This window comes from Cydia fagiglandana, chromosome Z (genome assembly GCF_963556715.1).
Source record: "Cydia fagiglandana chromosome Z, ilCydFagi1.1, whole genome shotgun sequence".
NCBI lineage: Eukaryota > Metazoa > Arthropoda > Insecta > Lepidoptera > Tortricidae > Cydia > Cydia fagiglandana.
Window position 1 is genome coordinate 34357804 of NC_085959.1, and position 18122 is coordinate 34375925.

The 18122-nt window shown below is 40.3% G+C and overlaps 1 protein-coding gene across 1 annotated transcript; it reads left to right on the top strand.

Moving 5' to 3' along the window:
- The first annotated feature begins 317 nt into the window (after nt 1-317).
- Nucleotides 318-17733, top strand: LOC134679192 (sarcosine dehydrogenase, mitochondrial). Its single transcript, XM_063538068.1, has 16 exons — nt 318-818; nt 1837-1947; nt 2554-2696; nt 3503-3715; nt 5341-5464; nt 5924-6132; nt 6784-6967; nt 8250-8340; nt 10688-10940; nt 11825-11944; nt 12314-12456; nt 13037-13142; nt 13798-13946; nt 15213-15487; nt 16247-16413; nt 17375-17733. Exons 1-16 carry the CDS (start codon nt 686-688, stop codon nt 17693-17695), a joined length of 2742 nt encoding a protein of 913 aa, XP_063394138.1. The 5' UTR covers nt 318-685; the 3' UTR covers nt 17696-17733.
- The last annotated feature ends 389 nt before the right edge of the window (nt 17734-18122 follow it).

Genomic DNA, 18122 nt, shown 5'->3' on the forward strand with positions numbered 1-18122 from the left:
TGTCAAAGTAAATTATGTAGTCAGCTAGTCAGTACATTTTCTGCCATCTTTCAATACAAATTATTAACACCTTTAGAATGCCATTCGACTTTGATCCTTATTTATTCACTGATATGTGTTAAATTTGTTAAATGTCAAAAAGTATCGCCGTCTACTCGACGGTGCAATCTTTTTGAGCGATATACTTAGAAGTATCGGTTTGTTTTTTAATGATCACATATGTGTAGGTAGTGGTATAATATAAATAAACGTTTTGCTAAACGATTATTTGGAGAAGGTCAATAATAAATAGATATTATTGCAAAAAAGAAACATGCAAAATTGTTTATATACAGATAATATAAACAGCAAAAAGGTAGGTAATATATTGCATAACCGTTTATAAATACATTGCAAAATTTGATTAACTTGTAGCTCAATTTTAACATAATTATTTGCAGGCCGATATGCCAATTTCGTCGGGATTGATAGGTACTCCTGACAGCAAAACTAAAACAAACATGTGTTGTATTTGATAAAAATTGATCTTTGACTGATAGACAAGAAGATTGTTAACTGCAAACGTCTGTCATTATCACCGTTTTCTTGGCCGTTACTTAAAAACACGCCGATAGGCTGGCTTATTTACTCCCGCGTTCAGCTTTGTACGAAACTGACGCTATCCCGTATTAGTTAAGTATTCAATATGTATAAATTGTTTAAAAAAGGAGGTGTATCGCGTTATACTGCTAATTATTTGAAACGTTTAAGCAACGAGAGGTACTTGGCGACGAATCCGAGCCAAGATGTTGTTTCTTCGGCGGATGTTGTGATTATTGGTAAGTTTGTTATTTGTTACATCACTACAAATGAGTCGCTTAACTTCAAACTCGGGTAAATCCATCTGTCAGATTATGCGATTTTGGTAATAGGAAAAGGTTATATGTTACATGTTATAACCCGAGTTTAAGTTAAGCGACACAAATAACTATGTATTGATATCGACCACAATTAGTGCCGTTTCCAAATTATGCTCGTACTAATTAGGAGTACTTAATAGCAATTTGCGCATTTAAATAGTTTAATATGAAAAACCAATTTAAAAAAATATTGAAATATGTGATATCAGATGGGGTATCTAACCCGAAGTAGGAAATTATTACTCTAAATTTATGTATACTTATACAGCTCCCTTGAGTACAAATATTGACCCTAATCCGAATTTATAAAAATCTAAGTCTAAGTATATCAAGCACTCGCGTAGTTTGTTAATATCTATAAGTATGTCAATTTTGTAGTCGTTCACCCCACCAACTCACAAGCCTATAATATTAGTGGAGTATCTTACTGTAAACATTATTACTTATGATAATATTATCAGTTGCGAACGTAATATTCTCATTGATTTATATGTAATATAGTTCCATTGTGTAGGTATGTACACAACAAACAATATATTTATTTATAGCATTATTGTCAAGTTAAATGAAACCAAATGCTTTATTATCTAACTATCATGAAATGTCTATAGTTACTATTGTAACGAAGTAGGTTACTAAATGAAACCACTGACATGACTACAGAAATGGATGGGCACTGGACAGAAACTTTATTTTAAAAATATAAATTTTGTTTTATTTAAATAGGTAATTAAGTATAACACTTTAAACTTTAAACACCGAGAAATTTTATTAATATCTCCGTTGACATTTGTTGGGACGTCAGTCTTTCCGTGACCACAGCTGGTGCAACTCAGCTGAAACGTCGGAATTATAGGTAAAAACAATGAAATTATATCGCGGTAGACCCGTTTGTGTAATTAAATATAGGTACTTATAGTAAGTCTGTGTTGTTTAGGTGGCGGTACCGCGGGATGCAATACGCTGTACCAACTCACTAAGCGAGGCGTGAATGCTGTCCTTCTCGAGCGAGCCAAAATAACTAGCGGGACGACCTGGCACACAGCAGGTAATTATTAAAAGGCGGGGATTCCACACATAATCAGTACACAAATGCTTGTTTCGTTTCCACCGCTCACTGATGGAATCCCTTTCTGTTTCGTTTCATTAACGAGAATAGACTGTATAGAGAGTTACTGTCCTGGTAAATTATGTAGCCACAGGATATTGACTGCCACCTTTCGACAGAAGATTAAAACTATTAAAACACCATTTGACTTTGATCCTTATTCTTTCACTGATATGTGCTAATTTGTTACATATTGAAATTAACGCCATCAACTAACGACAGTAGGCCAAAGGATATGGCGCCATCGCTCAAAGAAATTGCATCATACCTTTGGCGTACATATCACACTAAATTTCGATGTTTTAGACCAGTAATGTATAAAGATATTATAGTCCTTTCGTAAAATTTAAAGATATTCAATCAATTATTTACTAAAATGCTAAGATCTTGGCAAGAACGCAAAATAAACATCTACCATTAAATTAAACTTTTTTTGCATTACTATTTATTTAATATACTTACAATTAGTAGTACCTATAGGACTCAAGACTCCGCAATAGGACTTATGAACTCATGCGACGAGAAAATGCTGTCATCTGTTCACAGGCCTAGTGTGGTCGTTGCGCCCTTGCGACCTCGAAGTAAAGTTGCTGCAGGACTCTCGCCGCGTATATGAAAGTTTGGAGAAGGAAAGCGGCGACTACGCTGGTTGGATTAACAATGGCGGCATGTTCATCTCGCGCAGCAAGGTACATTTCATAGAAAACATCAGTGACGAAGTGACGAAGAAGAATTTAATTTCTTCAATGCTATATTTCCTCATCTAAAGCCCCATTAAGGTAGACGGTTCAAGGTTTAATGCGATTTTCGTTACATTTAGGTATTTGGTCGATCAAGTGGATTAATTGTCCTTTGTAGTAAACAATGTATCGAATATAGCATGCAAGTTCTTGACCAGTCTAAACGGGGTTTAGATGAGAAAAGACTTTTCTAGTATTACTCATACAAAATACAAACCTTAATCAAAATAAATAGTTGACGTCCTTATTGGTCACCGTGACACATTGATCTTTCACTCCGTTCACTATAGGCTAGATGACATATTTTCATTTATGGTATCAATCGATAAGGTTTATTTTTAGGATCAAATGTCTATACCTATGGGACCCATGACCAATTACATTAAAGGAAAACAAAAGTCACAGTCGTACTTCACTCGCGAAACGCTCCTAACGAAACGTTAAGTGAACGTGACGTCACGGTCACGGAGAGTCTGTGTTTAAGTATGGACAAAACAAGAAAATTTCGTTTTTGTCGGTGAAATATTGCATTTGTATATAGTTGATATACAATCTTTTTTGGATAGCATGTAAGGAATCGTATGGTAGCCTTACTTATTTAATTTTTGAATGTAAATAAAACATAAATTTGGTAACATTCAGGTGTGTACTCTTATTTTGATATCCACATTATTGTGATAAATTGCTCTTTTGCTATCTATTCTACTAGATTTTGTTATAAAATTCAACTTATGTCATCATCATCCCTATTATAGGTGCGAACTCAAGAATACATGAGACTGCACACGCTCGGCAAGGCGCTGGGCATCCCTAGCGACGTGTTGGACCCACGTGAAGCACAGAAGCTGTTCCCCCTCTTGGACCCGAAGGTCTTCGAGATGGCGCTCTACTCCCCGCTGGATGGGACCATCGACCCTGACATGGCGTGCCGAGCGCTGATCAAAGTAGCCACTCAAAACGGAGGAAAGGTAACGTAACACCTAATATTAGATAACTTCTTCTTCCTCGCGTTATCCCGGCATTTCGCCAAGGCTCATGAGAGCATGGGGTCCGCTTGACAATTAATCCCATGATTTGACGTAGGCACTAGTTTTTACGAAAGCGACTGCCATCTGACCTTCCAACCCAGAGGAAGGCCTTAGGCCTTATTGGGATTAGTCCGGTTTCCTCACGATGTTTTCCTTCACCGAAAAGCGACTGATAAATATCAAATGATATTTCGTACATAAGTTCCGAAAAACTCATTGGTACGAGCCGGGATTTGAACCCGCGACCTCCAGATTGCAAGTCGCACGCTCTCACCGCTAGGCCACCAGCGCTTCCACCACCACCTAATATTAGATAACATAGACATGATATGATACACCCCCACAAGGTGCAGGGACTGAAGCTGAAGAATTAGATAGTATTTTACTTATTCCGCTGTCTTAGCGACCCTAAACAAATCTCGGCTTCCGGGTTATATTTGATTAATGATGATGAAATGGATATATCAATGTATGTACTTCTTTTATTGTGTTGTTTTTACATTTAGATTTTATTCTAGAAACATTCTAGGCTAGTATTTTTTTAATTGTTTTTATGTTTGACGATTTTTTGTGAAATTCTTAGTATTAAATTTGATCTGTATAGTAATCCAATAATAAGTAATAACCTATGGAATAATATGAACATCAATAAATTGCTCTGATATTTAGCTTGAGATAATATATATGTAAAACGTTCATAAGTGCTTGTTGCTAGGCCTACATGAATAAAGTATAATGACTTTGATACGATTTAGCGCCAGCGCGCCCTGCCCTGAGCGATTCCTCCCAACTTTAGGCGTTCAGAGCGTGTAATCTATTGTTTGTGTTTTATTTGGGACGACCGGACCATTCTTATTTACTAATATCAAAAAGAATAGATAGTATAGAGTAGCGGTCGGCAACCAGCGGCCCGCGGGCCGCATGCGGCCCGCCAACCTCTCGCTTGCGGCACGCGAACCTCCCTGGCTATTTTGTGTGTAATACTGACGAACGACAATGTCTTCTAAAGTCACAAATATTACCAAAGTGCGGCCTGCGTCATCTTCGTTAACTTCTATGTGGCCCTTGGCTGCTAAAAGGTTGCCGACCGCTGGTATAGAGGGGTCCTGTCATAGTAAATTTTGTAGTCACAGTAAATTTCACACACGACTAAAACTCAAAATGAAAACGTATAAAATTATCGTAAACGTATAATATAATAAATGATTCTATTATTTATATATCATTTTGATCCATGTTCATTCACTGATATCTATGTGTTGAAATTGTTAAATATGAAACGGTGTCGTCACGCCATCTAGCCGAGAATAGGCTAAAGGTGTGTGCGGCATCTATTCGAGAATGACTTTTTCTTGATTTCCGATGCACGTTTTTTCCTTAGACTTTATTCGTCTTATACGAAGTTACATATGTCTTTGCTAATATGTATTTATTTTGAAAACCCATTTCATTACAATTACTTACTTCAATAATGAAAAAGGGAAAGAAAATAAATAGATTATTATTATTTGTCCTCTATCTGTGGTCTTATAAAGATGAGTATTATAGTGGCTTTAACTTTCCAGGTGTATGAAAACTGCCCGGTGCACGATATACACTACTCTCACAACATACTCGGCAACAAGGAAGTGACCGGGGTACACACGGGGCAAGGCTTCATCAGGACCAAGTGCGTCGTCAACTGCGGAGGTATAATATCTGCCACTATCTGTTACTACGAGTAGCATAGAGGTACAATAATATAGCGATGACACGGGGGAGGGGCCAAACGACCGAACGAGATGCACTTATGGAAATTTCAGTAGCAGAGAAAGCGGTATTATTGCTTGTCCTTGTCACAGTCTCACTTTTTGTTGGTTCCCCACCAAAAAATTAGTATGGTTTATGGTGGGCAACAAATAACCCGACCGAATTTTTATATAGTAAATCTTGAGGGTACTTTCAATTTACAATTTAGGCAAAAGTTTCGTTATTTATGGAATGGGGAGATAAATATCAAAATGGTAATGGTAATATAGGCGTACCTACCTGGAACGTAAAATGCTCTAGTCCAGAAACGCACAATTTTCAGCACATCTTTCAGAACAGGAACGAAAAATTTGTAAACTGCAATCAGATATACTGTAACAATTGAACCTGTATGGTCAGGTGCTTGGGGTCCGCGAGTGGCGCGTTTCGCCGGGGTGCCCGCGCTGCCGCTCATCCCCTTCAAGCACGCTTACATCGTGAGCGAAGCCGTGCCGGAAGTGCGCAACTGCCCCAACATCAGGGACCATGACGTCAACCTGTATTTCAAGATACAGGGCGAGAGTTGTAATATTGGTGGATACGAGAATAACCCGATCGTGCTTGACGAGGTTTGTGTTTATTTATTTATGGTTATTTTAACGCCAATTGATTTTCCGTTTTAAGGTTCAAATTAGATTGCACTTTCGGGAAATGTGACTTGTCTTCAAAGAAATCATCAAAGCTGGATTAATAGGAATATAATTATTTGGATTGCTTTGGAAAACTAGAGATTGGTGACTGGAAAAGGTTTTGTACCCCAAGGGTGACACAATACATAGATACATTGTTAAAATGACTCATAAACTCATAAGGATAAGGACAGACGATTATAAGAGCTTGTTATACTCGGCATGCGTTTATGAATACCATCATAAGCCTTTGCTGTCCGTACACCGTCTATTATCGGGCTTTGTTTTAGGAACCTTAATATGTGAAATATTAGTAGTGCATGATTATTGGGTATTTGTATTGCTATAGATTTACATACCCATCTTAATTTTGTAAAAAGCAGACACATCTGCAAACGATACAACAATAATTAGAAATGAAGGAAAAGAGGCGGAGTTGCAAATATGACCTCAAGAGGTGTAAATAAAATCAAGAAATTCATGTGGTGTAATTTGTGGATTAGCCTCTACAGACGCTCTTGGAGTTGTGTACTTTTAATACTAAAAAAATATTAAATATATACTTCTAATTTTTTTTTATCTAACTACTAGCTTTCGGACCATCAACAATTCCACCTATACGACTTGGACTGGGACGTGTTCGGCGTGCACATGGAGAGCGCGGCGTCGCTGTGCCCCAAGCTGGCTGGCGTCGGCGTGAAGAGCACGGTGTGCGGCCCGGAGTCCTTCACGCCCGACCACAAGCCGCTGCTCGGGGAGGACCCTAACGTGTTCGGTGAGTGTTACAGTTGTGTGTCTACCAACAATTCCACCTGTACGAGGGACTGGGACGTGTTCGGCGTGCACATGGAGAGCGCGGCGTCGCTGTGCCCCAAGCTGGCCGGCGTCGGCGTGAAGAGCACGGTGTGCGGCCCGGAGTCCTTCACGTCCGACCACAAGCCGCTGCTCGGGGAGGACCCTAACGTGTTCGGTGAGTGTTATAGTTGTGTGTCTACCAACAATTCCACCTGTACGAGGGACTGGGACGTGTTCGGCGTGCACATGGAGAGCGCGGCGTCGCTGTGCCCCAAGCTGGCCGGCGTCGGCGTGAAGAGCACGGTGTGCGGCCCGGAGTCCTTCACGCCCGACCACAAGCCGCTGCTCGGGGAGGACCCTAACGTGTTCGGTGAGTGTTATAGTTGTGTGTCTACCAACAATTCCACCTGTACGAGGGACTGGGACGTGTTAGGCGTGCACATGGAGAGCGCGGCGTCGCTGTGCCCCAAGCTGGCCGGCGTCGGCGTGAAGAGCACGGTGTGCGGCCCGGAGTCCTTCACGCCCGACCACAAGCCGCTGCTCGGGGAGGACCCTAACGTGTTCGGTGAGTGTTATAGTTGTGTGTCTACCAACAATTCCACCTGTACGAGGGACTGGGACGTGTTCGGCGTGCACATGGAGAGCGCGGCGTCGCTGTGCCCCAAGCTGGCCGGCGTCGGCGTGAAGAGCACGGTGTGCGGCCCGGAGTCCTTCACGCCCGACCACAAGCCGCTGCTCGGGGAGGACCCTAACGTGTTCGGTGAGTGTTATAGTTGCGTGTCTACCAACAATTCCAGCTGTACGAGGGACTGGGATGTGTTCGGCGTGTGTGTGGAGAGAGCGGCGTCGCTGTGCCCCAAGCTGGCCGTCGTCGGCGTGAAGAGCACGGTGTGCGGCCCGAAGTCCTTCACGCCGCTGCTCGGAGAGGATCCTAACGTATTCTGTGACTAGAGAGTTCCTTTAAGGTATTAACTATAGTACTCATCCCTACAGCATTGCGCTATCAGTGCTACATTGACCACTAGTCGCTGCTAGTCGGAGAGACAGAGACCCATTAAGGGCAAGTTGCACCAACCATAATTTTATTGACGGACTGATCTGATGAATAACATTTAATGAACGCTTTACCGGTGACAAGTGGTTCGATGCAACCGACCGAAGCTAGGAAAATGCTACTAGCTACGTCATTTATGAGCAGCGACATAGAAAGAGACAAATACAATCAGATGTTAAATCAGGAACTAATTTGTATGCTATTTCAGGTCTGTATCACAACTGTGGTTATAACTCCGCTGGCATGATGTTCTCGGCTGGCTGCGGCATTCAGATGGCGGAGTGGATTCTCACTGGCAGGTAATAATGACTCGCATAGTTTTTAATTTTATACGTATTCTAGTAGAAAGTTTAGTTTTAGTTTTGGGACTTATTATGTTATTCTTATTGACTTAGGGTCGGTTGCACCAAACTGTTACGAACGTTAAAGAGTTCGCTAAATTTTTATGTATGGAAAGTTTCATAGTAAAGGCGCGGGGCGCGCCGGCTGACGATGATCAGTCTGTCAAAGGTGGTTGGTGCAACTGGCACTTAGTAAGTACCAGTTGCACTTGACAGACTGATCAAATGTCACACGGCGCGCCGCGGCGGTACACTATGAAACTTTCCATATAATAAAATTTAGCGAACTCTTTAACGATGACAAACAGTTTGGTACAACCGACCCTTAGGGTCAGTTGCACCAAACTGTTCGTATCGTTAAAGAGTTCGCTAAATTTTTATGTATGGAAAGTTTCATAGTAAAGCGCCGGGGCGCGCCGGCTGACGTTGATCAGTCTGTCAAATGTGGTTGGTGCAACTGGCCCTTAGACTAATACAAATAATTAGGTAGCACGCAGTCAATCTATGAAAGTCCGTTCGATATGTTACCAATGTATTCGCTTAATAGTGTCGCATGCATGTGCATAAACAGTTGGGTGTATTCACTCGAAGCGTCTATTTTTCATTAGCCCTCGGTGTAGGCTGCCTACGTTATAATAAATATAATAATAAATTGTTTTATTGTTTATTATGTGCTTTTGTATTTTACTTTTATATTCATGTTATAAACAACCTAAATAAAGGAGAAAATAATAATAATAAATAAATATAAATATTATAGGACATTCTTACACAGATTGACAAAGTCCTACAGTAAGCTCGAGAAGGTTTGTGTTGTGGGTACTCAGACAACGATATATATATAATATATAAATACTTAAATACATAGAACAACCATGACTCAGGAACAAATATCTGTGTCATCACACAAATAATGCCCTTACTGGAATTAGAACCCAGGACCATCGGCTTCACATGCAGGGTCACTATCCACTAGGCCAAACCGGTCGTCGAATGAAATTTTACACTTACCCCCTTATTTATAAACGTTTACTAATGTTGTTTGTCCCTTTCCTACGTATTGGTGTGATGGAAAGGGATTATTATCGGCTTGCCAACAATAGTAGACGTTTATGAATAAGGGGGTTAGTAGGTACCTACTGAACTTGATTTAACTGCGGTAAACTTGTTCTAATACTACCTACTCCAACAGATATTTTATTATAAATTTGTGTGTTCCCACGGACCTATGCAACCCAGGCTTGCCTCACAAAACAATATATATTTATTATTTTATTGTTAAATTTTATTCTTAGAATGATTATGATGTATGATTATTAATGATTATATGAATATATTTTATGCATGAATTAGTCTTACGTTATTATTATTTATTTCTTTTGACATTTAATATTTCTCGAAATTAAAATTATGTATAAGTTAAAATCCTATATTGTACACCCTAGCAGGGTATCATGTACCTACTTGCCAAATGTAAGACTAAAACGTACAAATGAGCGTGATTACAATGGAATAAATGATATGATATGATATTTTTCTTATCGCTTTGTTTACTCCGACAACTACAATTAGAACATTTACTTATACCTTGGTCACTAACAATCACCGCCTTTGACGTAATATCATGAATGATATTTACTATTTTGTGTTTTAATTAACTACTTATATCTTAATTAGGTTCATATCTTGTAAGCTAAATTGGATCATTTTCTGACATAAATAGTTCGATATAATTAATACATATTATTACCTATTTACTATTATTATGTAGTGGTTTGTTTATGTCTCCAACAGTAAACAGCACAATTACAATATTTCTATTTAGGTAAATTAAATGCTTCCCACATACAATCTGACAAAAAAGAGTAGAAATTAAAAAGTGGCAATACTGTAGTGTCGTCCCGTTTTCTTATATACATATATTGATTTGAAAGAGACAACACTACAGTATTGGCACTATTTAATTTCTACTCTTTTTTGTTAGACTATAATGTACTGTGATACCTAACATTTCAGCAGAGTAGGCATCGCTGCAAGGCTAACTAGGTACCTAAATACGCCCTTATTCATAAACGTTTACTAAAATTAACAAGCCGATAATAATCGTTTGTCCCTTTCCGACGTATTGGTATGATGGAAAGGGACAAACGATTATTATCGGCTTGTCAACTTTAGTAACGTTTATGAATAAGGGTATAATTATAATTCATATTCAGACTTAAATCCTCAACTTCATACAAAGCACTGACATTCGCCCAATTATTTTCTAAAGTTTAAATGATTAATCTTCTCAACCCACTCCCAGGCCCCAATACAACATGTTCACATTCGACATCCGCCGCTTCTCGCCCGCCCAGATGTCGCGCTCGCACTGGGTCCGCGAGAGCAGCCACGAAGCCTACGCCAAGAACTACAGCGTGGTGTTCCCTAACGACGAGAAGCTGGCAGGCAGGGACACCAGCCACGACGCGCTGCACCAGGAGCTGGTGGAGGACGGCGCCGTCATGCAGAGCAGGGGCGGCTGGGAGCGCCCTGGGCTCTTCCTGCCCGGACAGATTGTAACTATCGTTATTTATGAGACATTCACACGCTGGCATTCACAGCTTTATATGACTTTTCTCAAAAATGGACGGCAAAGTCGACTTTGCCGTCTAAAAAATAGGTCGCGAAGCGCGGAGTTTATGGTCAGTCAAAAATTAAAAAGTTAAAAACATTGCAGTCTCGATTTTGGGACTGCAATGTTGCATACAAATTCCATTATTTGTCGAGTTCCAAACTTTTTAAAAGTTCAAATGGCCATATCAAATGAAGGCACAGGCCCATTAAACAGCCAAACAGATGATTAGTACCGCGACTATTTAGTTGTCTCAAATAGGTTGGCGTATTTTCGGCAGAAAAATACACTTCTATTTTTTTATTAAAAAAATAAAAAGGCGGCAAGGGCTTTTCTCTGTGAAAATATATACGTAAGAACGTTGCTTTTGTAAAATGTTTCTATGATATTTATGTTTCTTGCACCATTTTTGAGAAAAGCACTATATATGACTCGGCTGGAAGGCTACTTGCTGGCTTCGGATTCAATTAAACGGACTCCCAAGGTCGTCCGTTTAAAACGAATCCTCAGCCTGCAAGTAGCTACTTCCGAGCCTCGACAATAATGTACTATTATAGTGGCACCCGCGCAGCCTAAATGTGCAATTTGATTGGTTAGATTGTAATATAGGTTTATCTTACTGTTGGTTATATACAGACGTGCGCTTATAAGTTCTCTCCCTCTCTCTTCGGTTTTAGTTACATTTTTATTTTTTTATTTAACTAAAAAATAAGGTTTGTAAAAAAATTGCTAGATTGATTTGTGTAAGATGGTCCCTAGATATTCATGTACCTATTTGTTTATTTATTTAAAGCCATACAAAATGTTTATAAAGATATATTTTTGCAGGTTCGCGTGCAGCAGTACGACTGGTATGGCAGCAACAACTACCCGAGGAACACAGACACGCGCTACGAAGAGATAGTCAAAGGGGATTATTCCTTCGACTTCTCAAAACACTTCCCTATTGTAAGTTATTTCGAAATCTCGTATATTTTGATACTAGGCCTCCCCATAGGCTCTTCTCAAGTCTAACTTCATAAAGCACTTCGCAAATTATGACAAATATACGATAAGCAAAATACGATAGACACAGTTTTTGTGGCGAAATTGTATGGCGCCTAACTAATGGCGTACGTATAGTAAAACCATGCGCACCACAGTGCAATCTACATCACTTGACAAAACTGTCCCTAAAATATTTTGCTCAACCCTATGAGGCTGCTTTTAAGTACCTTGTTTATAATACTGATTGCATAAAACAAATAATATAAAAAATATTATATACCTACAACGAAATACAAATGGGTAAACATAATAAAACAATTTGAATTACAGATCCAAGGAGAAGCCCTAGCGTGCAGAAATGGCGCCGCCCTGTTCAACATGTCGTACTACGGCAAGTTCTACATCACCGGGCCCGACGCGCAGAAGACCGCCGAGCTCGCGTTCACGGCTGATCTGTCCAAGAAAAACGACAAGTAAGACACGTAACTTCATGTAACACGTAACTTTTTCCCGGCAAACACAGGCAGAATCGTATAGTAGAAGCGTATAGGCAGGATAGCGTTGGGATTAGCTGGTGACGAACGCTAATAAGCAAATATATCATATATGTCTTGTACCTTGTACTATAATCGCATTATGTTATATGAATGTAATCCTAATCACACACATGGGATGCACATGGGTAAAGAACAGTATTTAGATATAATTTTAAATGTCGTCGATAGTTTAATTTCAATACACGAAGTATTGTTACGTGCATAGCTTGTAGCTAGACTTTAGGTACACTGGCGTTCAAAAGTGCATGGAGATGTTTCAACCGTCATATTAAGGCATTACGGTCGACGTCTATCTCAGCACTTTTGAATGCCACTGTATGTACACCTAACCTAAGGCTTAAAACGCACTGCGATTATTTTTTCGTGGTTTCAAAAAGTGTAACGTACCGCGTGCTTCATAAGCGCACGCGCTTGCAAGACTGAAACCGCAAGAAAATAGACTGAAAACGCAGGAAATTAATCGCAGTGCGTTCTAAGCCAGCTTACATGTTGACAGGGTCGTATACACGCTGATGTTGAACGACAAGGGCGGCGTGGAAGCCGATGTCACTGTCAGCATCCTAGACGGCGGCAGCGGGCAGCTGCACGAACCTGTATTCAAGGTATTGTCTCAAATATAACTTTTCTGTCCCAAGAATAAATGCCCAAAGCGTGGGTCTGTAACACGTAGTCTCAAATATTTTTACTGTTACTGTCACTTGACACACACACACCCGTCTGAAAATCAGCGCTGGGTATATATCTAGCAAAAAGCTGAGATTGGTACCCATTGCCTATACCACAAATTTTTGTGCATGTTTTGTATATTTAACGTCCTTGTGAAATGAAGTGTATTTTGTTTTTCTCTCGTTATCTTTTTCTTTTTTGGTAGTTGTGGCAATAAAACATTTTTTTTTTTTTTTTTAATGGGAAGTCAACATTCAATAACCTTTTTGAATGAGGAAACTCTACTGTATGTTGATTCATAAGAACTGAAGTGAGTTTTGTACTAAACTGTCAAAATCTCAGATCTTTTAACAATAAATACTGCCTTGCCCTATTAGCTAATGCTATTAATTGCCCTATTACCTGGTACTGACTGAACAAAATAGAGTTGCATATATAATGAAATGGCCGTCACAAATTTTAAATATCCTGTATGTCTTTACTTTATTTTTCCGAGCACGACGCAGCGTACACTTCCGATTTCTCAGCTCAAAATTCTATACAGTATATGGATCTGTATCTACAAAATATTGATGATAATAAATGACCTAGGGTCGTGGCTACTACGTGGTGACGAGCGGCTTCAGCGCGTCCCACAGCCTCGCGCATTTACGAAGGATCATCAACACACACAAGCTGCGAGCCACCATCACTGACGTCACCAAGCAGCTGTGCATTCTCAGCGTGCAAGGCCCGCACAGGTATCGTCCTTACCACAATGCCACAAGATCGCGGTTACTATGGTAACGAGTGGGTTCAGCGCGGCGCATTTACGAAGGATCATCAACACACACAAGCTGCGAGCCACCATCACTGACGTCACCAAGCAGCTGTGCATTCTCAGCGTGCAAGGCCCGCACAGGTATCGTCCTTACCACAATGCCACAAGATCGCGGTTACTATGGTAACGAGTGGGTTCAGCGCGGCGCATTTACGAAGGATCATCAACACACACAAGCTGCGAGCCACCATCACTGACGTCACCAAGCAGCTGTGCATTCTCAGCGTGCAAGGCCCGCACAGGTATCGTCCTTACCACAATGCCACAAGATCGCGGTTACTATGGTAACGAGTGGGTTCAGCGCGGCGCATTTACGAAGGATCATCAACACACACAAGCTGCGAGCCACCATCACTGACGTCACCAAGCAGCTGTCCATTCTCAGCGTGCAAGGCCCGCACAGGTACCACGCGGTCGGTAGGGTCGCGTTTACTTTGGTTCAGTGCGTCGCCTTTACGAAGGATCAACTGTGTATCCTCAGCATGCAAGGCCCGCACAGGTTCCATCCTTAATGCCATAGCCATAATGAGGTAAATATTAAAGCCACTGAATTATTTGTGCACTAAAAAAAAGCGCTGACAGGAAACAAACCCTTTTAAGGCACACCATGAGCAGAATTTATCAACGTGTGGTGTGCCTAAAAACGATTTTACCTTCTTTTCTGTATGGTTCATTTCGTATTCATATAACAAATTATTGGAAGATTGAGATTTGAGAAGAACACTGTTACACTATTTTCATCGCGAGCATCAAATTATTGACACTAAGACGCAGACGCGGACCCTCACACTTTGGTTGAAACAAGTATGTCGATGGGCGTCAGCGTAGAGCGTGAACACTCGGAGCGTGGGTCCTATAGTTCGTTTTTTTAGCATTAGAAATAAGGAAAACAATCTTGATGTGTCTTTTAATTAAAAAACACATTTTAAAAATAAGTTACGGCAAATATGTAACAATTATGAATCTAATACGATCATTTATATTCTTCTGCTTTCATAAGTAATAGTTTTTGATTTTTAAAAAGCGTTTTTCAATTAAAAGACATGTCAAGATCGCTTACCTTCTTGCAAGTTCTTTCTAATGCTAAAAAAACGAACTATAGGCCTTCTGGTTAGATGTTCCTAAAGCGAATGCAAGTGACTCTCCGGCAATGTTATCTTATTATCTAAACATGTTTACTTTTCAGCCAGAGAATCCTTCAACGCTTCACCGACGCAGGTCTTTCGAACGACGCGTTCCCCGTGAGCACCCACCGCAGCATCCACTTCTCGAAAGCGCCCCACTCCCCAGACAACAAAACCTACACGTGCCGAGCGCTGCGCATCGGGTGGTCGGGCGAGCTCGGCTGGGAGCTGCACATACCTTCAGCGAATGCTGTCTCCATTTATAAGGCGTTGAGTCGCGCGCATGGGTTGAACAACGCTGGATGGAGGGCATTGACTTCACTCAGTGCAGAGAAAGGTTTGTTTTTAATAATTCGGCATACTTTAAAGGTGTTTTCAACCACCGTCCACGGTCATTTAAGTATCAGCAGTAAAATATTTTCTCGAGGAACGAAAGATGGGAAAGTAAATGGATTTTTAAAATGATAACTGATCAATATGAAATTGCTCTATGTATAGGCTCCTAACCAAATAACCGTTAGGGTTCATTTAGACGAAGTGAGAACTCGCATGCGAGTTTCATTACATTGCGGTTTTTGATCGGTCGGTTGAATAGGACGTAACCAAAAGTCCGCAATGTAACTAAAATCGCATGCGAGTTCACGCGCCGTCTATATCAGCCTTTAGATACGCAGCTCTTTTACATGGGAAAAATACCCATACGCTACGCTTAATAATGCTTTTAAAAAAAGGATTGGCCAGTCGAAGTATTTTACAGATGGCGGCAGCATAGGTTTTACTTGTAAATCCTGCGAATATTGTGTATTAATTTTTTAAATGCTTGCGCTTTTAGCGCTTAACCTATGGATATTAACGCCATCTATGGACATTTTCACTTAACTGTGCACCTTTAATTTAACGGCCAGTTACAAAACTGACGTGACGGTCAATGTCAAATTCCATACATTTTGTCAGGAATTTAACAGTTAGACGTCACTGAAACACGACTTAAGTCGCGCTTTAAAGTACAAGTTGAATGAAAATGCCCCTATACAAACCTTTGACTGTTGCCGACCCCATTGAATGCCATTGCATCATTTCAATATTGGTCCTGCAGGTTACCACCTATGGAACGCTGACGTGAGGTCGGACGACAATCCGATAGAAGCCAACCTCGGGTTCGCGTGCCGCAAGGGCGGCAACTACATCGGCAACGAGCAGGTCACCCGCGCGAGGCAGCAGGGAGTCACTAAGAAATACGCTTTCTTCACACTGGACGACAAGGTTAATATAATAATAACCATGGTGTAAGAATGTAGTCCGCCTGGTACTCTCTTCCCGTCTTTTCGTGGTCACGTGACTGACACAAGCCTACGTTATCATGCGACAGCGCTATATGTAGCGGCCATGTTATTGTGACGTAGGCTTGTGTCACTCTGGGAAGAGAAGACCATGTTTCATTAGACTATGATAATAACATTATTATCGAGGCGGGTAATATAGCAATTTGCAGGCTAGAGTATTCATTTTAAATGTTTTAAACAGACAACCTCGAATATGATATTGATGCATCAAGGTGCTTTGTTTACAGTTTATGCTAGTGGCGCCCCTACGCAGAGTTTTGCGTAAAATACCCTATTTGTGTAAAGTTAGCTTAGTCGGACGATGAACTTTATTAATGAATGAAACCATTCTTAATATGGCTTTTGTTCTAATTGTATTTACACATTTTGACTGACTACATCGACCCATCTATAAATGTGAGTTACTATGTGTTCAAAATGTGTTGTATGTAGTATGTAGGTACTTGGACTTGGTCATATTTGAGACCTGCAAAAATATACTAGCCTATTATATAAAACGTACGTCTTTAAGGGGGTTTTCAGAAAAAATGGTACCATTTACTTTTTTCGAAAATCTATCAAGTTTTGGGTTATTTAGACTCAGAATTGTACTTAATTCTTAGAGACAAAAAGTGTCCCCAGTTTTTGATACAAATTATGGCTGTCAGTTTTATACAACATATAACCCAAAAGATGATGGATTTTCGAAAAAAAGTAAATGGTACACTTTTAAGTGGAAATGCCCTTAAGTGTAATTGATTATTTTTGATGATTATTAGTGATTAGTTATTTGCACACTAACACCATTATTTATTCGACAAAGTCGTATGATTCTTTTGGTATTTGTATTAAAGTTCAATTACACAAGAAATATTTTTATATTTTATAAATCTTTTTGGCAGGTCGCGCTATTCGGCCAAGAAGCTATATTCAGAAACGGTGAACCGGTCGGCTACCTCCGGCGCGGTGACTATGGTTACTATCTCGACAAACCCATCGGCATCGGCTACGTCAACAACAAGGGATCCGTAGTCACTAAAGACTACCTGGAAAGCGGGAACTACGAAGTAGAAGTAATGGGCAATAAATACAAAGCCACGTTGCACAGCAGGTCTCCGTTCGACCCATCTGGCCAAAGAATCCTTGGCAACTATGGATGCGTGGAAGAGAATTCACATGATCCACATGCGGGGCAGAATGAAAAGGCTGGCGGTGTAGAATAATTTGTAAATCTGATCTCAATAAACGTTCTAGCATAGTTTAGTGTGGTAGTTTTATTCTTATTTTACTATCATAAGTAACTAGGTATTCTAGGTAATTATAATTCGTAAAAATTGAAATTTTGGGAATAAATGGCCCTTAATTAGGGGTGGATTTTCTCAAAATCGCTTCTTAGCTCTGATGTTTTAATCATATACACTGGACTTTATTGCACTGACAAAATATTAAATTACATAAATTACTAAAAGACATAAACAGGAATATAAAACTAAAACTAACTACAATTAAAATAACTAAAATTAAAAATACCTATCAAAATTTGGTGCCTTCGGGAGGGTGCCCAACACGCAGGCAGCGTTCCCGCGCTGGATTGCGATGGGAATTCGCTGCGCGAGAAAGCTGCCCGCGCGGGGGTCACCCGTTGCCTCC

Excerpts from the sequence above, each read along its gene's own strand:
- LOC134679192 (XM_063538068.1), top strand. The coding sequence starts at position 686 with ATGTATAAATTGTTTAAAAAAGGAGGTGTATCGCGTTATACTGCTAAT. Across the intron at positions 819-1,836 it reads GGCGGATGTTGTGATTATTG|GTGGCGGTACCGCGGGATGC; the intron begins GTAAGTTTGTTA and ends TGTGTTGTTTAG. Across the intron at positions 6,968-8,249 it reads GGAGGACCCTAACGTGTTCG|GTCTGTATCACAACTGTGGT; the intron begins GTGAGTGTTACA and ends ATGCTATTTCAG.